Source organism: Urtica dioica, chromosome 6, assembly GCF_054948205.1.
Source record: "Urtica dioica subsp. dioica isolate 48M chromosome 6, U.dioica_male_clone48M_v1_H2, whole genome shotgun sequence".
NCBI classification, from domain to species: Eukaryota; Viridiplantae; Streptophyta; class Magnoliopsida; order Rosales; family Urticaceae; genus Urtica; species Urtica dioica.
In genome coordinates, this window is record NC_142761.1 from 27907985 (window position 1) to 27930182 (window position 22198).

A 22198-nucleotide genomic window follows, 5' to 3' on the forward strand; every position below is an offset into this window, starting at 1 on the left:
ATTTTGTTGGATTTTGAAACAAAATGGTTTAATGTGTGTCAAGGTCTCATTGGAAGTCATCCTCGGTTTTCAGATGAATGACTTGGCTGTATGTTACATGGAGAAAAGTGGAGAGTTGAAGGCTTAAGTGGTAGAGATCATGGCTCCAATATGTGCCCATGAACTTGTTACCACTCGGCTAAATAAGGCTATAAATAGCCTTAGCTTTGGCTCGGCCAAAAGACGTAATTACACACAAGTATTTTGTTTTGAAAAACCCTCTATTTCTCTTTGGCACTAGGTGTCGATCTTTTAGACTCGATATCGAGACATTCCATATAGTCTAGTAGTTTGGAAATAAATTTCAAAGCACTTTGATTCAATTGTTGCCACACGCAAATAAACATGGTTTTTTTTCTTTAGGATTGTTGACGATTTTCTTTTTGGATGTTCTTCAACATCAAGGAGGAGACGTGTGGTGAAAAGGAGGTCCAGAATTGAACAGCATTGCAGCTCGACCAAAAAGATTTGTCTCATTTAATGCTTTCATGCATCATGTGTAGGTTTTATTAAAATTGGGTTTTTATGAAATAAGAAAAAAAAATATTTTCCGCCATATATCTTGATATGACAAAAGTTTTTCAAAACCCTATATGCATTTTCAACAGCTTTGACCTTCACTTGTTATTCTTCTTCTTCCTTTCTATTTATTTTGTGGACTATAGAATATTGTAGAACATTAATTTTATTCAATATGGATTGTTTTTAATTTCATTGACTTTGTTTATATCAATTGTTTTATGTTTGATTGTTGTTATCAATTCGATTATGGGCTATGTTTTTTTTTATAGGATTGTGATGTAGCCGGAACTTAAGATAGGGGATTCATCAAGGTTAGATTGATGCTTGTTTATTTCAATAACATAGTACTTATTGCTATCCAATGATTGATCACCATTAGAGTTGTTATGTAAGATTATTTGGTTTTGAGAGAAAGTCGATGGTCGTGCAAATATTCATGTCTCCATTGTTGACCTAGGTTAGTAGAGAACTCTAGGAGACGGTATAATCATTTGAACTCTTGTCTGATTGTGTGTGATTGTTTTTAAAGAATTAGAAGCTAAGAGGATAATAATTCGTCAATTGAATAGGTTTCCTAGAATCTCGAGAGAGGCTAGTGAATATATAAGAGATAATGAGATTAGCATCCATAGAAATACATTAGTTGTTCCTCTATCTAGTTAATTTCGGTGAAATCTTAATCCTCGCTTACCCATTGATGAATTCTTGTAATTTTATTGTTTTCCATTGCAACCACTTATCAATATTTTTAATATCAATTCGAAATTTAAGTTTGATTAACTCGCTAGTATAACTAGTCTTTGTGCGTTCGATATCCACATATACAAATATATATTATTTGACTTGACACATACACTTGCGTGCATGGAAAACTCACAACACTCACCTAAACAAGGTAGTTGATTATTTGACTACTGGTCTAAGGACGTGTTCTGTTGACATCTACTTGTCATCTACTAACATATTTGTGAAGTATTCCTTGTTGCATGGTATCACCATCAAGAGCCGGTTCCGTCAGTCTACAAAGATGATTTATTAGCAGACCTCTTGCTTAATTCATATTTTTTGCTAGAAGCATAATGAAATTTAACTTTGGAGATGTCCTCTTCGATCAGATTGATGCACATGCTTCCTCGCTAAAGGTTAACCGACGTGTTAGTTTCCTCCCTAATATACGAGCTTCTCATTTCTCAACACGCGGATCCGAGGACCAGAACGACAACCACTCAGGGGAGCTCGTATTTTTTTTTTTTAAAGCACAAGATTTTTAAGGGAAACATGTGATGTGATTGGCATTCCTACCCAGTTGTGCAAGAAAATTTTCTATCTTCTTTCTCTAACTTTGGGGGTACTTCCTCCTTTCTCTCAACCCCATGCATGAAAGAATTATGAAGAAGATCGAGGTTGAGATCAACTTCTTGACCACAAAAGTAACTAATATTTTGGATTAAAATACCATTATCGGTATCAATACCGATGTTTCGATTTTATTGATATATCGACGGGTATCTTATAATAATCTGAATATCGACTACCGATGATATATCGATGAGATATCGACTATCGACTACCGATGATATATTGACTATCGACGGATATATCAACGAAAATCTTATAACAAAATTTAATTAAAAATACCCAAAATTCTATATGTCTCCGAATAATCCACAAAAGCTACTAATTCTTAATATGTACTCAAATTTTATTTACTCATAATTAATTAATGATATAATTTGAAATTTTTAAAAAGGATAGCAAATTAAAGTTAAGATCAATTTACCTGGGAAAATAGTATTTAAACATAGAAATTTCAAATTGTTTAAAAATTAATAATATCATTAATTATCTATAGAAATTTCAAATTGTTTAAAAATTAATAATATCATTGTTTAAAAATTAATAATATCATAAATTATCTTAATTAATAATATCTATTCAAAAGTTTAATTTTGTTTTCTTACAAATGTTTATAATATAATTGTAATAAATATAAATATACAAATAGATATTGTCAACTGGGAAAATATAAATATATATAGAATTTATAATACATATATATTTATAAAAAAAAATATTTGCAATTAGTTAGAAAAGTGATCATCCATATCATAGTTCGTATATGTATTATAAATATATATATATATATATATAAATTATTACTAGTGGATTTTATAAACTATAAAATATATCCCATATAGTTACGAATTACCATTGGACAGTAGGAGGATTATACTTTTTTTATTATTATTATTTTATCAAATAGTAGGAGGATTATACTTGATGCGAAATTGCCAATATACGTGAAGCTTTATATTATTAAAAACAAAAAAAAAACAAAAAAAAAAAACAAAAAACAAAACAAACAAACGACAACAACTGAGCGTGTAAGAATGAAAGAAGAAGGCAAAAAGAAGTGAAAGACAATAATTGAAAGAATCAGACATTATGTAAAGCAATAGAGAAGATCAACTCCAATATCATCAACTGGGCCTCATATTTCGCAGGCCTAGACTTTGTTGGGTCCGAATGGGCTTAAGTTAATATTTTTTTTTTATTTTTTTTAAGTTTTAATCTCAAGTTTGGACGATTTTTATGCCAATTCGGTCGATTTTTTTAGTTTTGTAGGCCTTTTTTTTTAATCGAGTCTCTTTTAGTAATGATATATTGTCCGTATTTTGAATCTTGATTAGGAGAATGCACCTCTATGCCCTAATGTGTGACCTCAAATTCCGTGTTGAAGAAATTGAAGACCTGAAGCATGAAGAAGAAGAATACCGATGCCCCCGCTGCTCTGAAGAAAATGTAATTTTGTTTTTTTTTGGGCTATTTTGTTAACTAGCCAAATCAACTTATTAATATTAAGAGAATTGCCAAAGTTTCAATTAATTAAGGGAATAGCCCAACTAATCTAAACTACCTAAATTACCATTTCACACAACTCTCTCTCTCTCTCTCTCTCTCTCTCTCTCTCCGAGGCTCCGCTCGAACATGATCGCCGCCGAGAGCCCGAGGTAGCCGTCGAGCGCCGCGGCGGAGACGAGATCGCTTGCGCCGCTGGTTTTCACGGTCAGGGTGCTTCGGGATCACCGCCACCGCATCGCCGTCGCTCACGCGGCGGAGCGCGTGCACGGAGAGGCCGCGATCGGGGGAGTCGAGGATGGCTATGGCGTCGCTGTACCGTTTCGATGTCTGTACGCTCGTCCTCGCAGGTACGCTCGTCCTCGCAGGAGATTTCTTCGGCGACGGCCTCGAGTCGTCCGAGCTCTTCCGATCGTTCTCGGAGATGGCGCGGAGGGTTTGGCTCCTCCACTGCCTTGCTTTCACGATCGAACCTGAGGTCTCAGAAGTCGACGGCGAAGCAAAGCCCTAAACCTAACCCTAACCTCAGGTTCGCTGGAGGTGGAGAAGAAGAAACAATTCGCGAATCGGTTAATTTAATTAACCTACTGGAGTGAGTTACGTTAATTAATTAACTGATTCGTGAATAAGTTAATTAATTAACCTAACTCACTCCAGTAGGTTAATTAAATTAACCTATTCGCGAATTTACCAAGGGCGTTATGGTCTGAGCCGAAAATATGGGCTATTTGCTTAATAAAATGAAACTTGGGCTATTCCCCCAATAAGAATGACAAACTTGGCTGATTACGACAAATTTCTTACCTATTTTTTTAGTATTTTTTTTCTCTGTTTTATAGACAGCTTAGACATTTTTCAACTTCCTTGTCCTTTTGTGGAAAAATGGGGATTAATTTTGTTCAATTTTTTTGTTGTTGTTGTTGTAATAGCTAATTTAAACAATTTAATATTTACCTGCTAGATACTTGAACTTCTTAGTTTCTTATGTGATTTCTTAGTTTCTTATAAGCGAAGGAGGATATTGTTAAGTCCTCTGTGACAAGGTTTTTCAATTTGGAAAACTATTAATTTGTTCAAGACATTGCGCAACTAGTTGTTCAAGACAACGGGTCATAAAGTAAATGTGTTCATTTTCACGCGAATCGAAAAAATATTATGTTTTTTATTTTTATTTTTTTGGATATTTCTAGATATGATCAAATTTGGTTTTCTGCTTCACTGATTCGTGGAAGATTTTGTTATTGGTTTTTTACAAAATGCGTCTAGGGTTTCTGTTAATTAACTAATTCTTTTTAGTCGCACATGGTCGAAGTAATTCTTGCCCCTCTATTTATCTGAGATCTTCATTGAAAATGAGTAAGAGAATTACATTCAATCTCTATGCACTTTGTTTACAGGTTTATTAATAACGTGTGTTTGCGTTAATTTCCTTGAGACAATGTTACAGAGAGGGTTGCGTTGAAGAGAGAGAGGGAGAGAGAGAGAGAGAGAGAGAGAGAGAGAGAGAGAGAGATAGATCCCTAATCTAAGGGTAACTTAGATTGTCTTTCATTAAACATTGGAAGAGACTGTCATTTGAGAGGGAGTCTACAAACCCGAGTTATTGTACTTCTGATTATTATAGTGAACTACTTTCCATCACCGGATTTACGTTGTCCTACAGAATAAGTGATTTTTCATTGAACTAGGGGTTACCAATTCTCTTTTCTAATTCTTTTGGATTGCCTTTTTATTGTTCAATCTATGACCACCTATTTTTAAAGGTTTATTAGTAACGTCTTTGTTTACATTAATTTATTTCAATGAAACAATGCTTCGGGAGACGATCGCGTAGAAAAGAGAGGGATCTCTGATCCAATTGGAGCTTAGATTGCAGTTCATCGGACATTGGAGGAGACGAAAATATGATAGGGAGTTGACAAAGCTGAGTCCTTGTATCTCTGATTATTATAGTCAATTACTCTCCACAACCGAGTTTACATATTACCGTTCAGATTAAGTGCTTATCATTGAAATTGAAATGGGTTACCAATTCTCTATCTCAGTTATTATTTTTCTACTACATGTTGATTTATTGTTATATTTCCCTGGTATAAGTAGTTGGTTATTTAACTAAATTTTTTAGTTAGTTATTCAAACAATTGTTTGGCCTAATAGTTGAACAGCTGTCTCATTGAGCGTTTAGTAATTTCAATGGTAAGATATCATAGATAAATTATTAAGTAATAATAATAGTAATAATAATAATAATAATAATAATAATAATAATAATAATAATAATAATAATAATAATACTGTGGAGAGATCTATACCGGGTACCACATACTGAAAAATATAGAAAAATGTGGATAGGAAACAACATGAATAAAACAAAATAAAGGAGACATTCATCATACATGTGACAAGATTTACTTAAGAAAAAAAAATAATCTCGGAATATAATTAAACTAGTAAAAGATGTTGTTACGTTATATGTTGGCTTTATTTTTTAGTGCAAGTTGTTTGGAAAGATGTTGGTCTTCATGCTCCAATTTCTGGTGAGACATCTTTCTTCTTGTGCGCAGACTGTAATTCGGGCAAGCTTCCAGTATTGCCAGATTGCCTCACCGGTGACTTTATTGCGTGATATTCGTGTGAGGATGGGTAAGGAAACCCTAGATACACTTCCAGGCATGTACAGCTTCTATAAAAGCCATGCGCTTTCCCCTTAGCAGCCTCGACGCTTTTGATAAAACACTCAGAGCTCCATAGACGTGCAAGACCGGCGGATTGGGAGGCTATGTGTTTTGTTAAGAGTGGTGTATTCTCTCAAACACTATTCCAGAAAGATTGAGTGTATGTGAGAGTTGGGTTCTGTGTACTCGTGATTGAAGATTCACGATCGTTTGAAGATTGAAAGTCAACCGAGCATAGGCAGTTGCTCGAAGAGTGGAATTGGGCGGATCTCAAATTCAGGGGGACTCCATGGTCTAGGTATTCACTGGTGGTAATAGTCTCTAGGTTTTTGATTTGGTGATTGTAATCATTTTAAACCTTGTGTGTACTATTGACTATAAAATAGTGAAATCCTTTACACTGGCAGAGTGCCCCCAGACGTAGGTGTATTGCACCGAACTGGGTAACCATATTGTGTGTATCTTTCTTATCGCACTTTTGTTGTTTATCCATTATCTAAGTTCAAGCAAGTTGTCGGACACATTGTCAACACTTTGTGTGCGACATCTTGTCTTTGTGACAAATCAGATTTTCAATTGGTATCAAAGCGGACACCTAGATCCTTTGGTGGTTTCCTGGGTATTTCTTTTCTGATTACCAGATATGGATAGTTCCATAGAGGGAGGCTCGGTCATTCGTCCTCCAGTACTTGATGGAACCAACTATGGTTACCGGAAAGCCCGCATGAGCGCCTTCATGAAATCCCTTGACAGTAGAACTTGGAAGGCAGTGATACATGGTTGAGAAGCCCCAGTTACTGTTGATGATAAAGGAGCTCCTACAGGTTCCAAACCCGAGAAGGACTGGAGTCCTACTGAAGATGAGGCAGCTCTGGGTAACTCTCGCGCACTCAATGCCATTTTTAACGGGGTTGATAAAAATGTTTTCAGGCTTATAAACACCTGCACGAGTGCCAAGGAAGCTTGGGAAATTCTTGCTGTTGCCTATGAGGGAACCACTAAAGTCCGTGAGCAGAAGCTGCAGTATCTTACTACAAACTTTGAAGCTCTCACTATGCTTGAAGATGAATCGGTTGCAGAGTTCAATGTGTGCATTCGAGACCTTGCCAACGAATCCTACTCTCTCGACAAACCCATGACCGATGAAGATCTCGTCAGGAAAACTCTGAGAGCTTTAAGCCCAAGATTCAAAATGAAGATCACGGCAATAGAAGAAGTCCATGACCTTAAAACTCTGAAGTTTGATGAACTCATGGGATCCCTCATGACCTTTGAGCTTTCACTTCCCAAGATGGAGAAGAAACACAAAGGAATGGCCCTCAAAAGCTCTATTCATGATCAGAAGGAGCAGGTATACTCGGATTCTGATAATGAAATTGACGATACTATAGCTATGCTGGCCAAAATTTATAGCAGGGTTATGAAGAGATTCATTCAGATGACTGGGAAAAATGTCTCCCAAGATGTCAAGGATAACTTTCAGCAAAGATTCCAGAAGAATGCTAACCCTCAAAGGAACGGAAAAAGTGGTGAACGCTCTAGAAAAGGCAAAGGCATTCAGTGCCATGAATGTGAAGGTTTTGGACATATTCAGAAGGAGTGCCCCAACTTCCTCAAAAATCAGAAAAATGGATACAACGCCACTCTATCTGATGAGGAAGAAGAAGATAGCGACTCCGACCAGATAAGTAACTTTGTGGCCTTCACAGCTTCTATTCTCACTCATAACCTTGAATCTATTGATGAATCTGCTGAATCCTCATAGAAATTTGTTATAGATGAGGAACTATCTGATGATGCTATGAATGATGCGTACAATATTTTACACACTAAATGGGTTGAAGAGTCCCATGTTCTTGACAAGCAGAGTGCTCTTATTCTCTCTCTGACTGAAGACAAGGCAATGCTCTTAGAAGCCATTGTTGATCTGAAACGGGAAGTCAGCCGTCTAAATGGAGAACTGGACCAGGTGACTAAATCAGTCAGGATGTTAAACTCCACCACCGACAGCCTCGAAAAAATCCTAACCATCAGAAAACCTGCAAAGAACATGAAGGGGCTTGGATATACTCATGGTGCTTCCTCATCCTAAACTATCTTTGTTCCCCAAAAGCCAGCTAGCCAGATATCGCGAAACATGTCTCAAACATCTGGTGATGACAAGTTTCAAAATCAACATCAGCGACATCCTTCTGGACCAACCCGGTCTCTTGTCAACAGACCTCGTTGGGTCTGCCATCATTGTGGTCGAATGGATCATTTCGGCCTTTCTGCTATCGCCTATATGGGAGGAATCTTCATCAGCATCAATCCACTTATAGACATGCTCTTCCTAGTCGTCAACCTTCTTCACAGTTGGAATAGAGAGAGAAAGACACATCCTACCGTGCCAATATTGCATACACATCTCTGAGTGCTTCCATCGGTAGCGGCTGGTACTTTGATAGTGGTTGCTTATGCCACAAAACAGGTGATCATGCTTTCCTGACCAATGTAAAACCTTACTCTAATTGTCATGTTACCTTCGGTGATGGAGTGAAAGCCAAGATTATTGGTAAAGGTCAGCTAAATTATCCTGGTATGTCTTGTTTGACTGAAGCTTTATTGGTGGAAGGTCTGACTGCTAATCTTATCAGTATCAGTCAGCTCTGATACCAATTGAAAATCTGATTAGTCACAAAGACAAGATGTCGCACACAAAGTGTTGACAATGTGTCCGACAACTTGCTTGAACATAGATAATGGATAAACAACAAAAGTGCGATAAGAAAGATACACACAATATGGTTATACCCAATTCGGTGCAATACACCTACGTTTGGGGGCACTCTGTCAGTGGAAATGATTTCACTATTTTGTAGTCAATAGTACACACAAGGTTTAAAATGATTACAATCACCAAATCAAAAACCTAGAGACTATTACCACCAGTGAAATGTCTCAAGACGTTTGTTGTTTGTTATGTATGTTCTGCTGTTTTCTTCAGTTATCACCCCTTTTCAGGCTGTGTTTTTCCTCCCTCGATCTTGGTCGATCCTTGTCTTTGCTATGTTTTTGAGGCAATCAGGGGGAGAGGCGTCATGAGGTCATTTATTTTGACTCTCTTCTCTGGTCATGACGCTCGTATGAGAACTGTTCCTGGAAGTGCTTGACTAAAAAATAGCCAAAGGGGGAGATTGTTGTTACGTTATATGTTGGCTTTATTTTTTAGTGCAAGTTGTTTGGAAAGATGTTGGTCTTCATGCTCCAGTTTCTGGTGAGACATCTTTCTTCTTGTGCGCAGACTGTATTTCGGGCAAGCTTCCAGTATTGCCAGATTGCCTCACCGGTGACTTTATTGCGTGATATTCGTGTGAGGATGGATAAGGAAACCCTAGATACACTTCCAGGCATGTACAGCTTCTATAAAAGCCATGCGCTTTCCCCTTAGCAGCCTCGACGCTTTTGATAAAACACTCAGAGCTCCATAGACGTGCAAGACCGGCGGATTGGGAGGCTATGTGTTTTGTTAAGAGTGGTGTATTCTCTCAAACACTATTCCAGAAAGATTGAGTGTATGTGAGAGTCGGGTTCTGTGTACTCGTGATTGAAGATTCACGATCGTTTGAAGACTGAAAGTCAACCGAGCATAGGCGGTTGCTCGAAGAGTGGAATTGGGGCGGATCTCAAATTCAGGGGGAGTCCCTGGTCTAGGTATTCACTGGTGGTAATAGTCTCTAGGATTTTGATTTGGTGATTGTAATCATTTTAAACCTTGTGTGTACTATTGACTACAAAATAGTGAAATCATTTCCACTGGCAGAGTGCCCCCAAACGTAGATGTATTGCACCGAACTGGGTAACCATATTGTGTGTATCTTTCTTATCGCACTTTTTTTGTTTATCCATTATCTGTGTTCAAGCAAGTTGTCGGACACATTGTCAACACTTTGTGTGCGACATCTTGTCTTTGTGACTAATCTGTTCAGCAAAATGACTAACAAATCATATGAACAAGGATTAATTTTATACAATTTTAAACGAACTAATATATCGCAAAATACCTCTCTTTACATGTTATGAACCTTTTTCTATTCCATTATTTTCACAAAGCCAGGTGTCAACTAGTAAAATCGACGAAACGTTTCTATATATGCATGTACCACCACTCTTTTAGTACAAGTAATAGAATAGATAGATAGATTAACCTTTTTTTTTCCTTTTAAATTTGTAACTAACTCAGCTATCTCAATCTTAACGTTTGAGGTTTAGCCAACGTTTAAAAAGTTATAGGAAAATAAACAAATGTATGAGGTGACAGTTGGAGTAATATGATAAATTCCAAAAGTATCATTAAATCAATTTCGCGGTTTTTTATTTATTTTTTTAATTTTTAGATTCGTCACTTTCTCTCTCTTTTGATTTTGAATTCGTCACTTTCTCTCTCCTATTTTTTTTCAAACATCTTTGGTTCATCCAATTTTCAAAAATCCATATCTATCTCATATGAACTCGAAATTGAGTAACTCCAAATTCTACGGATTTGTGGCGCCGAGATCTTCAAAAAATAGACCCATTGTGTTGGTTGAAAAATAATTTTTAATGCCATAAATGTAGAAAAATCACGTTACTGCCTTAGATATGGAAATAACTTAAAATTTTCGGAAATCATTTGGAAATAAATGAAAATTTATTGAGTTTTATGGAAAAATCATTACAAACACACGTAAACATGACGCATTAAAAATGATTTTTCATCAAACACAATGGATCTATTTTTGAAGATATCGACGCCACGAATCCATATGAATTGAAATCACTCAATTTCGAGTTCATATGATATAGATATGGATTTTTGAAGTTTTTATGAAAAAAAAATGTAGGAAAAGAAGTAAGAGAGAGAAGGTGACGAATTCAAAACCAAGAGAGAAAACGTGACGAATTTAAAAAACTAAGATCATATAAGTAATTTTTATTGACTATCACTTATATCACATAGATTATTTAGTTATTTTTCCAAAAGTGTATAAACGTTAGTTATTTCCAAAACGTGAATATTTTTGTTGGCTATTAAATTCCTGTATCCTTTTTCTTTTCGTTTATTTTTTTTCAGAGATAAGGAAATCTGTGCCGGGTACCACATGACAAATACGAAAAATTTGGACAGGTAACAAAATAAAGGAATAAAACAAAATAAGGGAGACATGTGTTATATGTATGTGATAAGATTTATAAAACAAAAAAAATAGAAATCTCGGAATATAATTAAGCTAGTAATAAAGGAATAAAACAAAATAAGGGAGACATGTATTATATATGTGATAAGATTTATAAAACAAAAATAATAGAAATCTCGGAATATAATTAAACTAGTAAAAGATATTCTCTAACCGAAAAATGTTCAGCTAAAGCGACTCATAACTCGTATAAAAAAAGGAAAATTGTACAAAACAGCAATTTGAAATTTATTGATTAGTAAACTACTCAAAATTTCAACTTTTCAATAAAGTAGTCAAATCTATGCTTTCAAATTTTTATGATTAAAATTTTTGTAGATCATTATAAGCAATTTATCACTGTTAAAAAAAAATAATATTAGGATCAAATTATTATACATTTTGACTATTTCACTAAATTAAAATAAACTTTGATTATTTTACAAAATCATAACCTCAATGGACTATTTAGTTACCTCCACCACCCTAAAAAAAAAAAAAATTACTGTTTATAAGATGTTAAAAACTAATATATATCGGATCCCAAAATACCTTTATTTACATATTATTAAACTTTTTTCTTTTACTCATTTTCTTCTTTTAAATTGTTAAGCTTAAGAATGCAGATATATGTATTTTTTTGGGGAATAAGAGTTGTTTTTACGAATAGTATGTCAAATATGGTCACTTCAGGTAACAATTTGGTAAAGGGAAAGAAATATATTGTCTAGAAAGCAACTAGAACAAATAACTTGAGACAAAAACATATCCGTGCCAGCCACGGTCTTGTCGGCCAGTCATAGTCTTGCCGATGCGGGTGGTTTAAAAGACGAGGGCTTATATATAAAAAGTTAGGTTATATATTTTTATATATATATATATAGGCCCGGCCTACCTTGTAAGCAACTAAAGTATTTGTTTTAGCCATCGTTTTGAAAAAGACCCACCCAAAAAATTATCCCTCAATTCTGCCTACATGATTCACTAATATTTTAGGGGTCACATATTTTAATGGGCTAAAAATATAACAACTGTTGTAGTGGTGTACGATAGCAAAAAAAAAAAAAAAAAAACTTTCGAATGCTTATATTTTCTCCGGCACTGACACCATCACACTAAAGGGCATGAAACAAATCTGATATTTTTTCATAGAAATGAAGAAAGTTTTTTTTTTTTTTTTTTTTTTTTTTTTTTTTTTTTTTTCAAGAAGAAGACAACAAATGAAAAAACTCGGGTTTTATCTATGTAACTTTTTTCTCCCCTTATATGTGTTGTTTGTTGCTTTCTATATTTAAATTAGTTGGTGTCCGTGTTTTTTTTTTTTTTTTTTTTTTTAAAGAATTGTATTTTGTTGTCTATATTTCTTAGTTTTTTTTTTTTTTTTTTTTAATTATGTCTAGTAAAAAATATCAACCGATATATCATAAAAATAAAAAAAAGCTTGATTCAATCTAAAAAAAGAATAAGAAGTTGAAATGGACAAAAGCGAATTTATTTTGTCATTATCATATAATAAATTTATTTTATGTGTTTGGAAAAAGACCTTATTTTATACGCTCGCTTTAGGCCTCTGATTTTGTTAAGCCGGCCATATATATATAAAAGTTAGGTTATGCTTGGAGCCTTCGCAAGGTCAAAAATAAAAATAAATGAAATAAAATAACTTTATATATTTTTAGGATTTTCCTTGTTTTGTTTTGTTTTGCATCACGGAGAATTCTTGGTATTTTAATTTGTCTTTAAATTTTCATTTATTTTTCTATAGCCAAGAGCTATCAGGCGCATGTCCAACACATTGAACTCTATAATGCATTTAGAGAGAGAGAGAGATGTACATACATGATTTAAGACCATGAAACTGAGGTCTAAATCAACGCCGTCAAAAGTAACGGTGTTGGGATGACCGCCCAAGTAGTTCTCCTTCTCATACAGAACTACTTCGACGCCGTTTTTAGCCAAAATATATGCTGAAACCAGTCCACTTATCCCAGCTCCAACCACACCAATTCTCATTTTATTTCTTTGATTTGTGATTTATACTGTGCACTGAAAATTTAAAAAGAATGCACAAAAAATTTCTGTGAATAAAAAGAAATCCAGCAACGGTTCTTTTTTTCTTGCTTTCCTGAAATGGAAATAGAAAATGAAATATTGAGATTGCGAAAGGGATCATAAGGTTGAGATTCAACTATAATAATACGTGATATGATATACCTGAAAGGGTAAACTACTCTCGCTTAGACGCGCGCACAGACGGATGGCACTGCAGACAGCACTACTTTTTTTTCTTTTTAAGAGCAGACAGACACTACTGTTGTACGAGAGAGAAAGAGGAAAAAAAAGCACATGGGGTACGCAACTTATTAATATTACGCATCCGAAGTGCATCTTAAATATTATCAACTTGCCAATGGTTGACAACTTGACATAACGTCCAAGTTCATAAAAGAATAATAATAATAATAATAATTTCCTAGTGAAATCGATCAATATTAAAAATAAAATATTTTCCTTAAAAAAAATATTTAAGATAGAGTAATGATACCTTACAAATAATATTATAATTTCAGTATTAAAAATATAGTCAAATTCATGAATGATTCTTTTATAATATAGTGCATAAGTATTGTCTTAGCTAAATTATTCTCTTAATTATTAGATCATTTAACTAAAATTTTAACATATAACGGTCTAAATGAGCCATATAGGTAGATTCATTATGGTGGTCACGACATGAAGTTGTGGATTGATGGTGGTTGCAGTTGTGATTTGGTTGGTAGTGACGGATGTTCCTACTCCCTTGTTAGACTGTGGTCTACTTAAGGTGGGGCCTACAGCACCGATCATATTCAACACGAACTCTTTGAGCTCACCCCATTAGATCAAAGTCTTGATTTGCCTCTTGATTTTAAAGCATTCGTAGGTCCGTTGACCATGATCTCGGTGGAACTCACAATATTTGGACTGGTCGCGAGTCGCAGGGTCCTTTTATATCGGAGTCGGCGTGGTGAACTTGTCACATGCTAATTTCAGGTTTCGATCCATCGTTCTGTTCAGTGGTGTGAATGAAAAGTATCTCCTTAAGTTTTTCGCAAGTCGCGGCTTCTGGGGCGTGGGCGGTTAAGTATTGGAAGTCGAACCTCCCTGTTTCGTCAATTACGGGAGTGGCCTTGTTCTTGGCTTGGCTCGTCTTGGCGGCGGGAGCCTTGGTTATTACTCTTTCGGTCATCGAGGTAATCTTCGACACCCATGAAAGTCTTGACTTGAGTCATTAACTTGGCCATGGTGGAAGGAAAACGACCGACGACAGACTTTAGGAAGTCGCTAGTGCGCAAGCCTTCAATGATCGTAGCTATTACGTCACCGTCGTCAAATCGATCTACCTTTATTCGATTTCTCAGTGAATCGGGCGAGATATCTTCTAAGAGATTTGACATTCTCTTGCTTTATGGACCACAAGTACATCTTGGTCTTCTTCAGGAGTGTGTCCTTCAAGTCTTTGAACAATTGAATGCTACCTGGTCTCAAGCTTTTGAACAACTCGAAGCCGGATCCGGCGAGTTTGAGACAGAAAGCGTGGCACATGACCCTAAGGGTATCACCTTGCATCGTTGTTGTAGGGTGCGAGGTCCTGGAGTTGAAATTTCTCGTGCATATCTCGATCAATATTTGGGGTGTGAAAGGTGAGGAAGTTTCCTCGATGACGCCATAGGCTGCACTACTGCCTACGCCGTATTCTCGGAGATCCCAAACTTCGTTTCGAAGGTTGTAGATCATCGTGACGACATCGAGGCAGGTGGTAGGAGTAACCCCTTTCTCAGGATGAATCATTCTCTCAGTTCTCTCACTTAGGTCATGTGCAAGACGAGCGTTAGGTCGAGAACTTAGTTGTTCTCTCAGTTCTTCATCATGCACAGTGTGCTGGGCGATTATATAATCCCTAATCCCTTTGACCAAATCGGTCATGGGCCGTCTTATTTATCTTACTTTTTAAACTTTAAAAATTCTTTAGAAAAATGGGAGGATTTTTATATAAAAAAAAAAACACACACACACACATACACACACACATCGTACAAATGCTAACCAAAATTTTAAAGATTTTAAAAAGAAACAAAAGTATTAAAGAAACATATAGATTGCATTTAAAAAATATCATGAGGAGTACTTAACCAAAACTCAAAATATGAAATACCAACTTTAAACCAACATAGTAGCAAAATAATACAAGCTAAACCAAATTAGAAAAACTCTTTGAAATTTCATAACTTCAAAATTATTGAAAATAAAAACTTTATTACTTATTTCTTAAAGATTTGTTGCGGAAGACTTATTCTACAAATGAAAATCATAACACAACCCTCTCGCTATCGACGCCGCTAGTCCGCTCTGCTTAGTTCCTTGCAAGTTGTTTACCTACAACACAAACGTATATTTTTTCGAAGAAATGAGCTTACGCTCAGCGAGAATAATATAAAGCTCACAAAATAAAAAGAGTAATGCAATGCATGAACCGATTATTAGTATTTTAAAACTAATTGATGACTTGATCTTTCTTTTCTTGATTCTATCAACTATTAGTGCGGGGTAAACCAAGGGTATACTCGTACCAGTTTCAGTACGAAGACATGTTGTTGTTACGTTATTTGTTGGCTTTATTTTTTAGTGCAAGCTTCATGCTCCAACTTCTGGTAAGACATTCTTCCTCCTGTGCGCATACAGTATTTCTGACAAGTTTCCGGTTTTGCCAGATTGCCTCACTGGTGACTTTAGTACGTGATATTCCTTCGAGGATGGGTAAGGAAACCCTAGATATACTTCCAGGTTTGTATAGCTGCTAAAAAAGCCCTGCGCTTCCCCCTTAGCAGCCTTGACGCTTTTTCAAAATACTTAGAGCTCTTAGTCGTGCAAGACCGGCGGACTGGGAGACTTTGTGTTTTGTCAAGAGCGGTGTCATTAACCAAATACTATTCTAAAAGATTGAGTGTTTGACTGATTTGGAATCTCTGTTTACGTGATTGAAGACTCACGTGCATTTGAAGACTGAAGTCATCCGAGCATAGGCGGTTGCTCGAAGAATGGAATTGCGGAAGAGCTCAAATTCAGAGGAAGCCCCTGGTCTACGTATTCACTTGTGGTAATAGTTACTCGGACCTTGATTTTGCGTGGTAATCATATAAGACCTTGCTTGTAATATTGACTACTATATAGTGAAATCATTTCCACTGGCAGAATGCCCCCAGACGTAGGTGTATTGCACCGAACTGGGTAACCATATTGTGTGTCACTTTCTTATTGCACTTTTTGTTGTTTATCCATTATCTGTGTTCAAGCAAGTTGTCCGACACATTGTCAACACTTTGTGTGCGACATCTTGTCTTTGTGACTAATCAGAATTTCAATTGGTATCAGAGCAGGCACCTAGATCCTTTGGTGGTTTCTTGGGTATTTTTTTTATTACCAGATATGGATAGTTCCAGAGAGGGAGGCTCGGTCAATTGTCTTCCAGTCCTTGATGGAACCAACTATGGTTACTGGAAAGCGAGCATGAGCGCCTTCATGAAATCCCTTGACAACAGAACTTGGAAGGCCAATACATGGTTGGGAAGCCCCCGTTACTGTTGATGATAAAGGACCTCTTACAGGTTCCAAACCCGAGAAGGACTGGAGTCCTACTGAAGATGAGGCAGCTCTGGGTAACTCTCGCGCACTCAATGCCATTTTTAACGGGGTTGATAAAAATATTTTCAGGCTTATAAACACCTGTACACGTGCCAAGGAAGCTTGGGAAATTCTTGTTGTCTCCTATGAGAGAACCACTAAAGTTCGTGAGCAGAAGCTGCAGTATCTCACTACAAACTTTGAAGCTCTCACTATGCTTGAAGATGAATCTGTTGCTGACTTCAATGTGCGTATTCGAGACCTTGCCAATGAATCCTACTCTCTTGGCAAACCTATGACCGATGAAGATCTCGTTAGGAAAACTCTGAGAGCTTTAAGCCCAATATTCAAAATGAAGATCACGGTGATGAACTCATGGGATCCCTCATGACTTTAAAACTCTGAAGTTTGATGAACTCATGGGATCCCTCATGACCTTCGAGCTTTCACTTCCCAAGATGGAGAAGAAAAACAAAGGAATGGCCGTCAAAAGCTCTATTCGTTATCAGAAGGAGTAGGTATACTCGGATTCTGATAATGAAATTCATGATACTATTGCTATGCTGGCCAAAATCTGTAGCAGGGTTATGAAGAGATTCAATCAGATGACTGGGAAGAATGTCTCCCAAGATGTCAAAGCCAACTTTCCGCAAAGGTTCCAGAAGAATGGAAACCCTCACAGAAACGGGAGAAGTGGTGAATGGTCTGGAAAAAGGCAAAGGTATTCAGTGCCATGAATGTGAAGGCTTTGGGCATATTCAGAAGGAGTGTCCCAACTTCCTTAAAAAGCAGAAAAAGGGATGCAACACCACTCTATCTAATGAGGAAAAATATGATAGCGACTCCGACCAGATAAGCAACTTTGTGGCCTTCACAGCTTCTATTCCCACTCATAACCTTGAATCTATTGATGAATATGCTGAATCCTCATAGAAATTTGTTATAGATGAGGAACTATCTGATGACGCTATGAATGATGCGTACAATATTTTACACACTAAATGGGTTGAAGAGTCCCATGTTCTTGACAAGCAAAGTGCTCTTATTCTCTCTCTGACTGAAGACAAGACAAGGCTCTTAGAAACCATTGTTGCTCTGAAGCGCGAAGTATACCGCTTAAATTGAGAGCTGGACCAGATGACTAAATCCGTCAGGATGTTGAACTCTAGCACCGACAGCCTTGATAAAATCTTAACTATTGGAAAACCTACAAAGAACATGAAGGGGCTTGGATATATTCATGGTGCTTCCACGTCTCAAACTACCTTTGTTCCCCAAAAGCCAGCTGGCCAGATGTCGCGAAAAATGTCTCAAACATATGGCGATGACAAGTTTCAGAATCAACATCAGCGACATCCTTATGGACCAACCAGGTCTCTAGTCAACAGACCTCGTTGGGTCTGCCATCATTTTGGTCGAAGGGGTCATATTCGGGCTTTCTGCTATCGCCTATATGGGAGGAATCTTCTTCAGCATCAATCCTTACACAGGCACGCTCTTCCTCGCCATCAACCCTCTTCCCGGATGGAATGGAGAGTGAAAGATCCATCCTTTCATGCCAATATTCCCTATACTTCTCTGAGTGCCTCCACCGGTAACGACTGGTATATTGATAGTGGTTGTTCTCGCCACATGACTGGTGTTCATGCTTTCCTGACCAACATAAAACCTTACTCTAATTGCCATGTTACCTTCGGTGATGGAGTGAAAGCCAAGATTATCGGTAAAGGTCAGCTCAATTATCCTGGTATGTCTTGTTTAACTGAGGCTTTAGTATTGGAAGGTCTTACTGCTAATCTTATCAGTATCAGTTAACTCTGTGACTTGAATTTGCCCATCAATTTTACTCGTGATAAGTGTGTTGTGATAAATGAGAAACAGGATGAGCTTATGAAAGGAACCAGATCTCGTGACAATTGCTACATGCGGTCTCCTGTCACAAACACTCAGGTCAACAAGTGTCTTGTGACCAAGGTAGAGGAAGCCAAGCTATGGCATCAAAAGGTTGCTCACTTGAATCTCAGGAGCATGTAGAAAAATTGTATCTGAGAAGGCCATTGTCGGTATCCCTGATCTAAAGATTGTTGAAGGAAGAATTTGTGGTGAATGCCAGATTGGAAAACAAGTCAAGAAGTCACAGAAGATGGTGCAACATTTTACCACATCGCGTGTTCTGGAACTTCTTTACATGGATCTGATAGGACCAATGCAGGTCGAAAGTCTTGGAGGGAAGAGATACGTGTTCGTGTATGTAGATGACTTCTCTAGGTATACTTGGGTTGGTTTTATCCGTGAGAAATCAGACACTTTTGCTGTTTTTGAGGCTTTATGCAAGCAAGTTCAGAGAGAAAAAGGAGAAAGCATTGGCAAAGTGGTCAGAATCCGGAGTGACCATGGGAGGGAATTTCAGAATATAAGCTTTACTAACTTTTGTACTGCAGAAGGAATAGCTCATGAATTCTCTGCCCCCATCACACCACAACAAAATAGGATTGTGGAAAGAAAAAATCGAACATTTCAGGAAATAGCTAGAGTGATGATGCTGGCCAAAGACATTCCTCTTCACTTATTGGCTAAAGCTCTCAACACGGCTTGCCATATTCATAATAGAGTAACTATTTGTCCATGTACTACTATCACTCACTATGAAATATGAAGGGGGAGAAAGCCGAATGTTAAGTACTTCCATGTCTTTGGCTCGGTGTGTTATATTCTTGCTGATAGGGACCCCCGACGCAAGTTTGATCTCAAAAGTGATGAAGGTATCTTTCTTGGGTACTCTAGAAATAGTCAGGCATATCGTGTCTTTAATAAATGCACTAAGTCTATGACGGAATCCATAAATGTAGTGGTTAATGATGATTCCAAAAGTCTAATGATGAAGATGAAGTGTTTCCTAGTAACACAGATGTCAGGACAGTTGCTGATAACATTGTGGACGACATTTCTCTGAGAAGCACTAATGTCAGGACAGATGTTGGTGACAAAGTAGATGACATTGTTCCTGATAAAGAGCCTCCCCCCTTGCCAGAACAAAGAATTCCTTCCAGAAGAATCCAGAAAAATCACCATGCTCATGAGGTGATTGGTGACATTGGTGAAGGTATGCACACTCGCTCAAAAGCACCTGTAAATTATCGAGAGATGATTGGTAATCTATGCTTTGTCTCTAAGATTGAACCTAAGAATGTGAATGAGGCTATTGATGATGAATACTGGATTAGTGCTATGCAAGAGGAACTTGTTCAGTTTAAAAGAAATGAAGTCTGGGAGTTAGTTCATAAACTGACAATGTTAATGTTATTGGAACTAAGTGGATTTTTAAAAATAAATCTGATGGGCATGGCAATATTGTAAGTTTTTTCTTAATGAAAGAATATTTTCTTATATGGAAATAATCTCCACTTATTATGGTCCATATAAACTCATTAATTCTGATCAAATCGCGCTCATATTAATGCCGGAAATCAAATCGAAATCCCTTAATTAAAGGATTGCAATATTCTCCATTGATGGTTTGGAGCCTATAAATATGACGGTTTTGGGGTCCCTAAACTCACTCACACATTCGGAATACCAACGCCAAATAAGGGTGAGAGCGAGAGTTTAGAAGATCCTCAAAGCAACTCGCCGGAATCGGAGTCCGGAGCTCGCCGGAAAAACGCAACAATGGCCGGAGGTAAACCGATCCTTTTCGCTTCCGTTTTAATGTGTTCATGTTGCTAGAACACCTTTAGTATGTGTAATAAGTTCTTACAAATATAACTCGAAACAAAGCTAGACTTGTGGCACAAGGTTATACGCAGGTGGAAGGTGTAGACTTTGATGAAACCTTTGCCCCTGTTGCTCGACTTGAAGCCATCAGACTCTTGCTTGGCATCTCTAGTCATCTCCATTTAAAACTTTTCCAGATGGATGTTAAAAGTGCTTTCCTCAATGGATACTTGAATGAGGAAGTCTATGTTGATCAACCTAAAGGCTTTGTAGATCCCAGCTCACTCCAACATGTCTACAAGCTTAGAAAGGCTTTCTACGGTCTTAAGAAGGCACCTCGGGCATGATATGAAAGACTAACTCAGTTTCTTGTGCAGAATGGTTATACTAGAGGTGGAGTTGATAAAACTTTGTTCATAAAGAAGAAGGATGGCAACCTCATGATTGCTCAAATCTATGTTGACGATATTGTCTTTGGAGGAATGCCGAGAAAGATGGTGGACCTTTTTGTACGACAAATGCAGTCTAAATTCGAAATGAGTATGGTTGGTGAGCTTAACTTTTTCTACGGTTTTCAGATCAGGCAAATGAATGATGGTATTTTTATCTTCCAAAGTAAATATGCTAAAAACATTGTGAAAAAGTTTGGCTTGGAAAAGTCTTCTCACAAGCGGACCCCCGATGCTACTCATATTAAACTCATAAGGATAAGCTTGGTGAATCTGTTGATCATAGCCTCTACAGAAGTATCATTGGTAGTCTTCTCTACCTTACTGCCAGCCGACCAAACATAGCCTACTCAGTTGGTGTGTGTGCACGTTATCAGGCTAATCCCAAAGCTAGCCATCTGGCTCAAGCCAAGCGAATTGTGAGGTACATCTCGGGAATTGCTGAATTTGGTCTTTTATATACTTACGATACCTGCTCTACGCTTGTGGGATATTGTGATGCTGACTGGGCAGGTAGCACGGTTGATAGAAGAAGCACTTCTGGTGGATGTTTCTACCTAGGAAATAATCTTATCTCTTGGTTTAGCAAGAAGCAAAACTGCATCTCCTTGTCCACGGCTGAGTCTGAATACATTGCAGCTGGAAGCAGTTGTACTCAGCTTCTCTGGATGAAACAGATGCTTGTTGAATATGGTGTCGGACAAGATGTCATGACATTATTCTGCGACAACATCAGTGTCATCAACATCTCAAAGAATCCAGTTCAACATAGTAAGATTAACACTACTACAAAAATGGGATCCTGCAACGCTTAAAAACAGTTGTAGAATGATTCTACAACGCTTATTAAGCGTTGTAGAAGCTTCTACAACGCTTAGATATCCGTTTTAGAAGCTTGGCTTCTACAACGCTTACGCATCCGTTGTAGAAGCTTCTACAACGCTTACGCATCCGTTGTAGAAGCTTATACAACGATAGAGTTCCATTGTCCAATTTTCAAAAATTCCAGAATTTCTTGCCGCGGCGATGTATATTTCTCACCGCGGCGAGATATTCTACAACGGATAAGATATCTGTTGTAGAA

General features: G+C 37.1%; 1 protein-coding gene across 2 annotated transcripts in view; it reads right to left on the minus strand.

The window, feature by feature from the left end:
• Window positions 1-13670, minus strand: part of LOC149393549 (uncharacterized) — a 41985-nt gene extending 28315 nt beyond the window's left edge. Inside the window, exons 1-2 of one of the 2 annotated variants that reach the window (XM_089617156.1) lie at window positions 13505-13670; window positions 13130-13336 (exon numbers count right to left, since the gene is read on the minus strand). In XM_089617156.1, coding sequence (XP_089473282.1) covers window positions 13130-13303 — 174 coding nt within the window. In that variant the 5' untranslated portion in view covers window positions 13304-13336; window positions 13505-13670. Of the gene's footprint in view, window positions 1-13129; window positions 13416-13504 lie in introns of both variants that reach the window. The other variant, XM_089617157.1, reaches the window with a different exon arrangement.
• Window positions 13671-22198: the final 8528 nt, after the last annotated feature.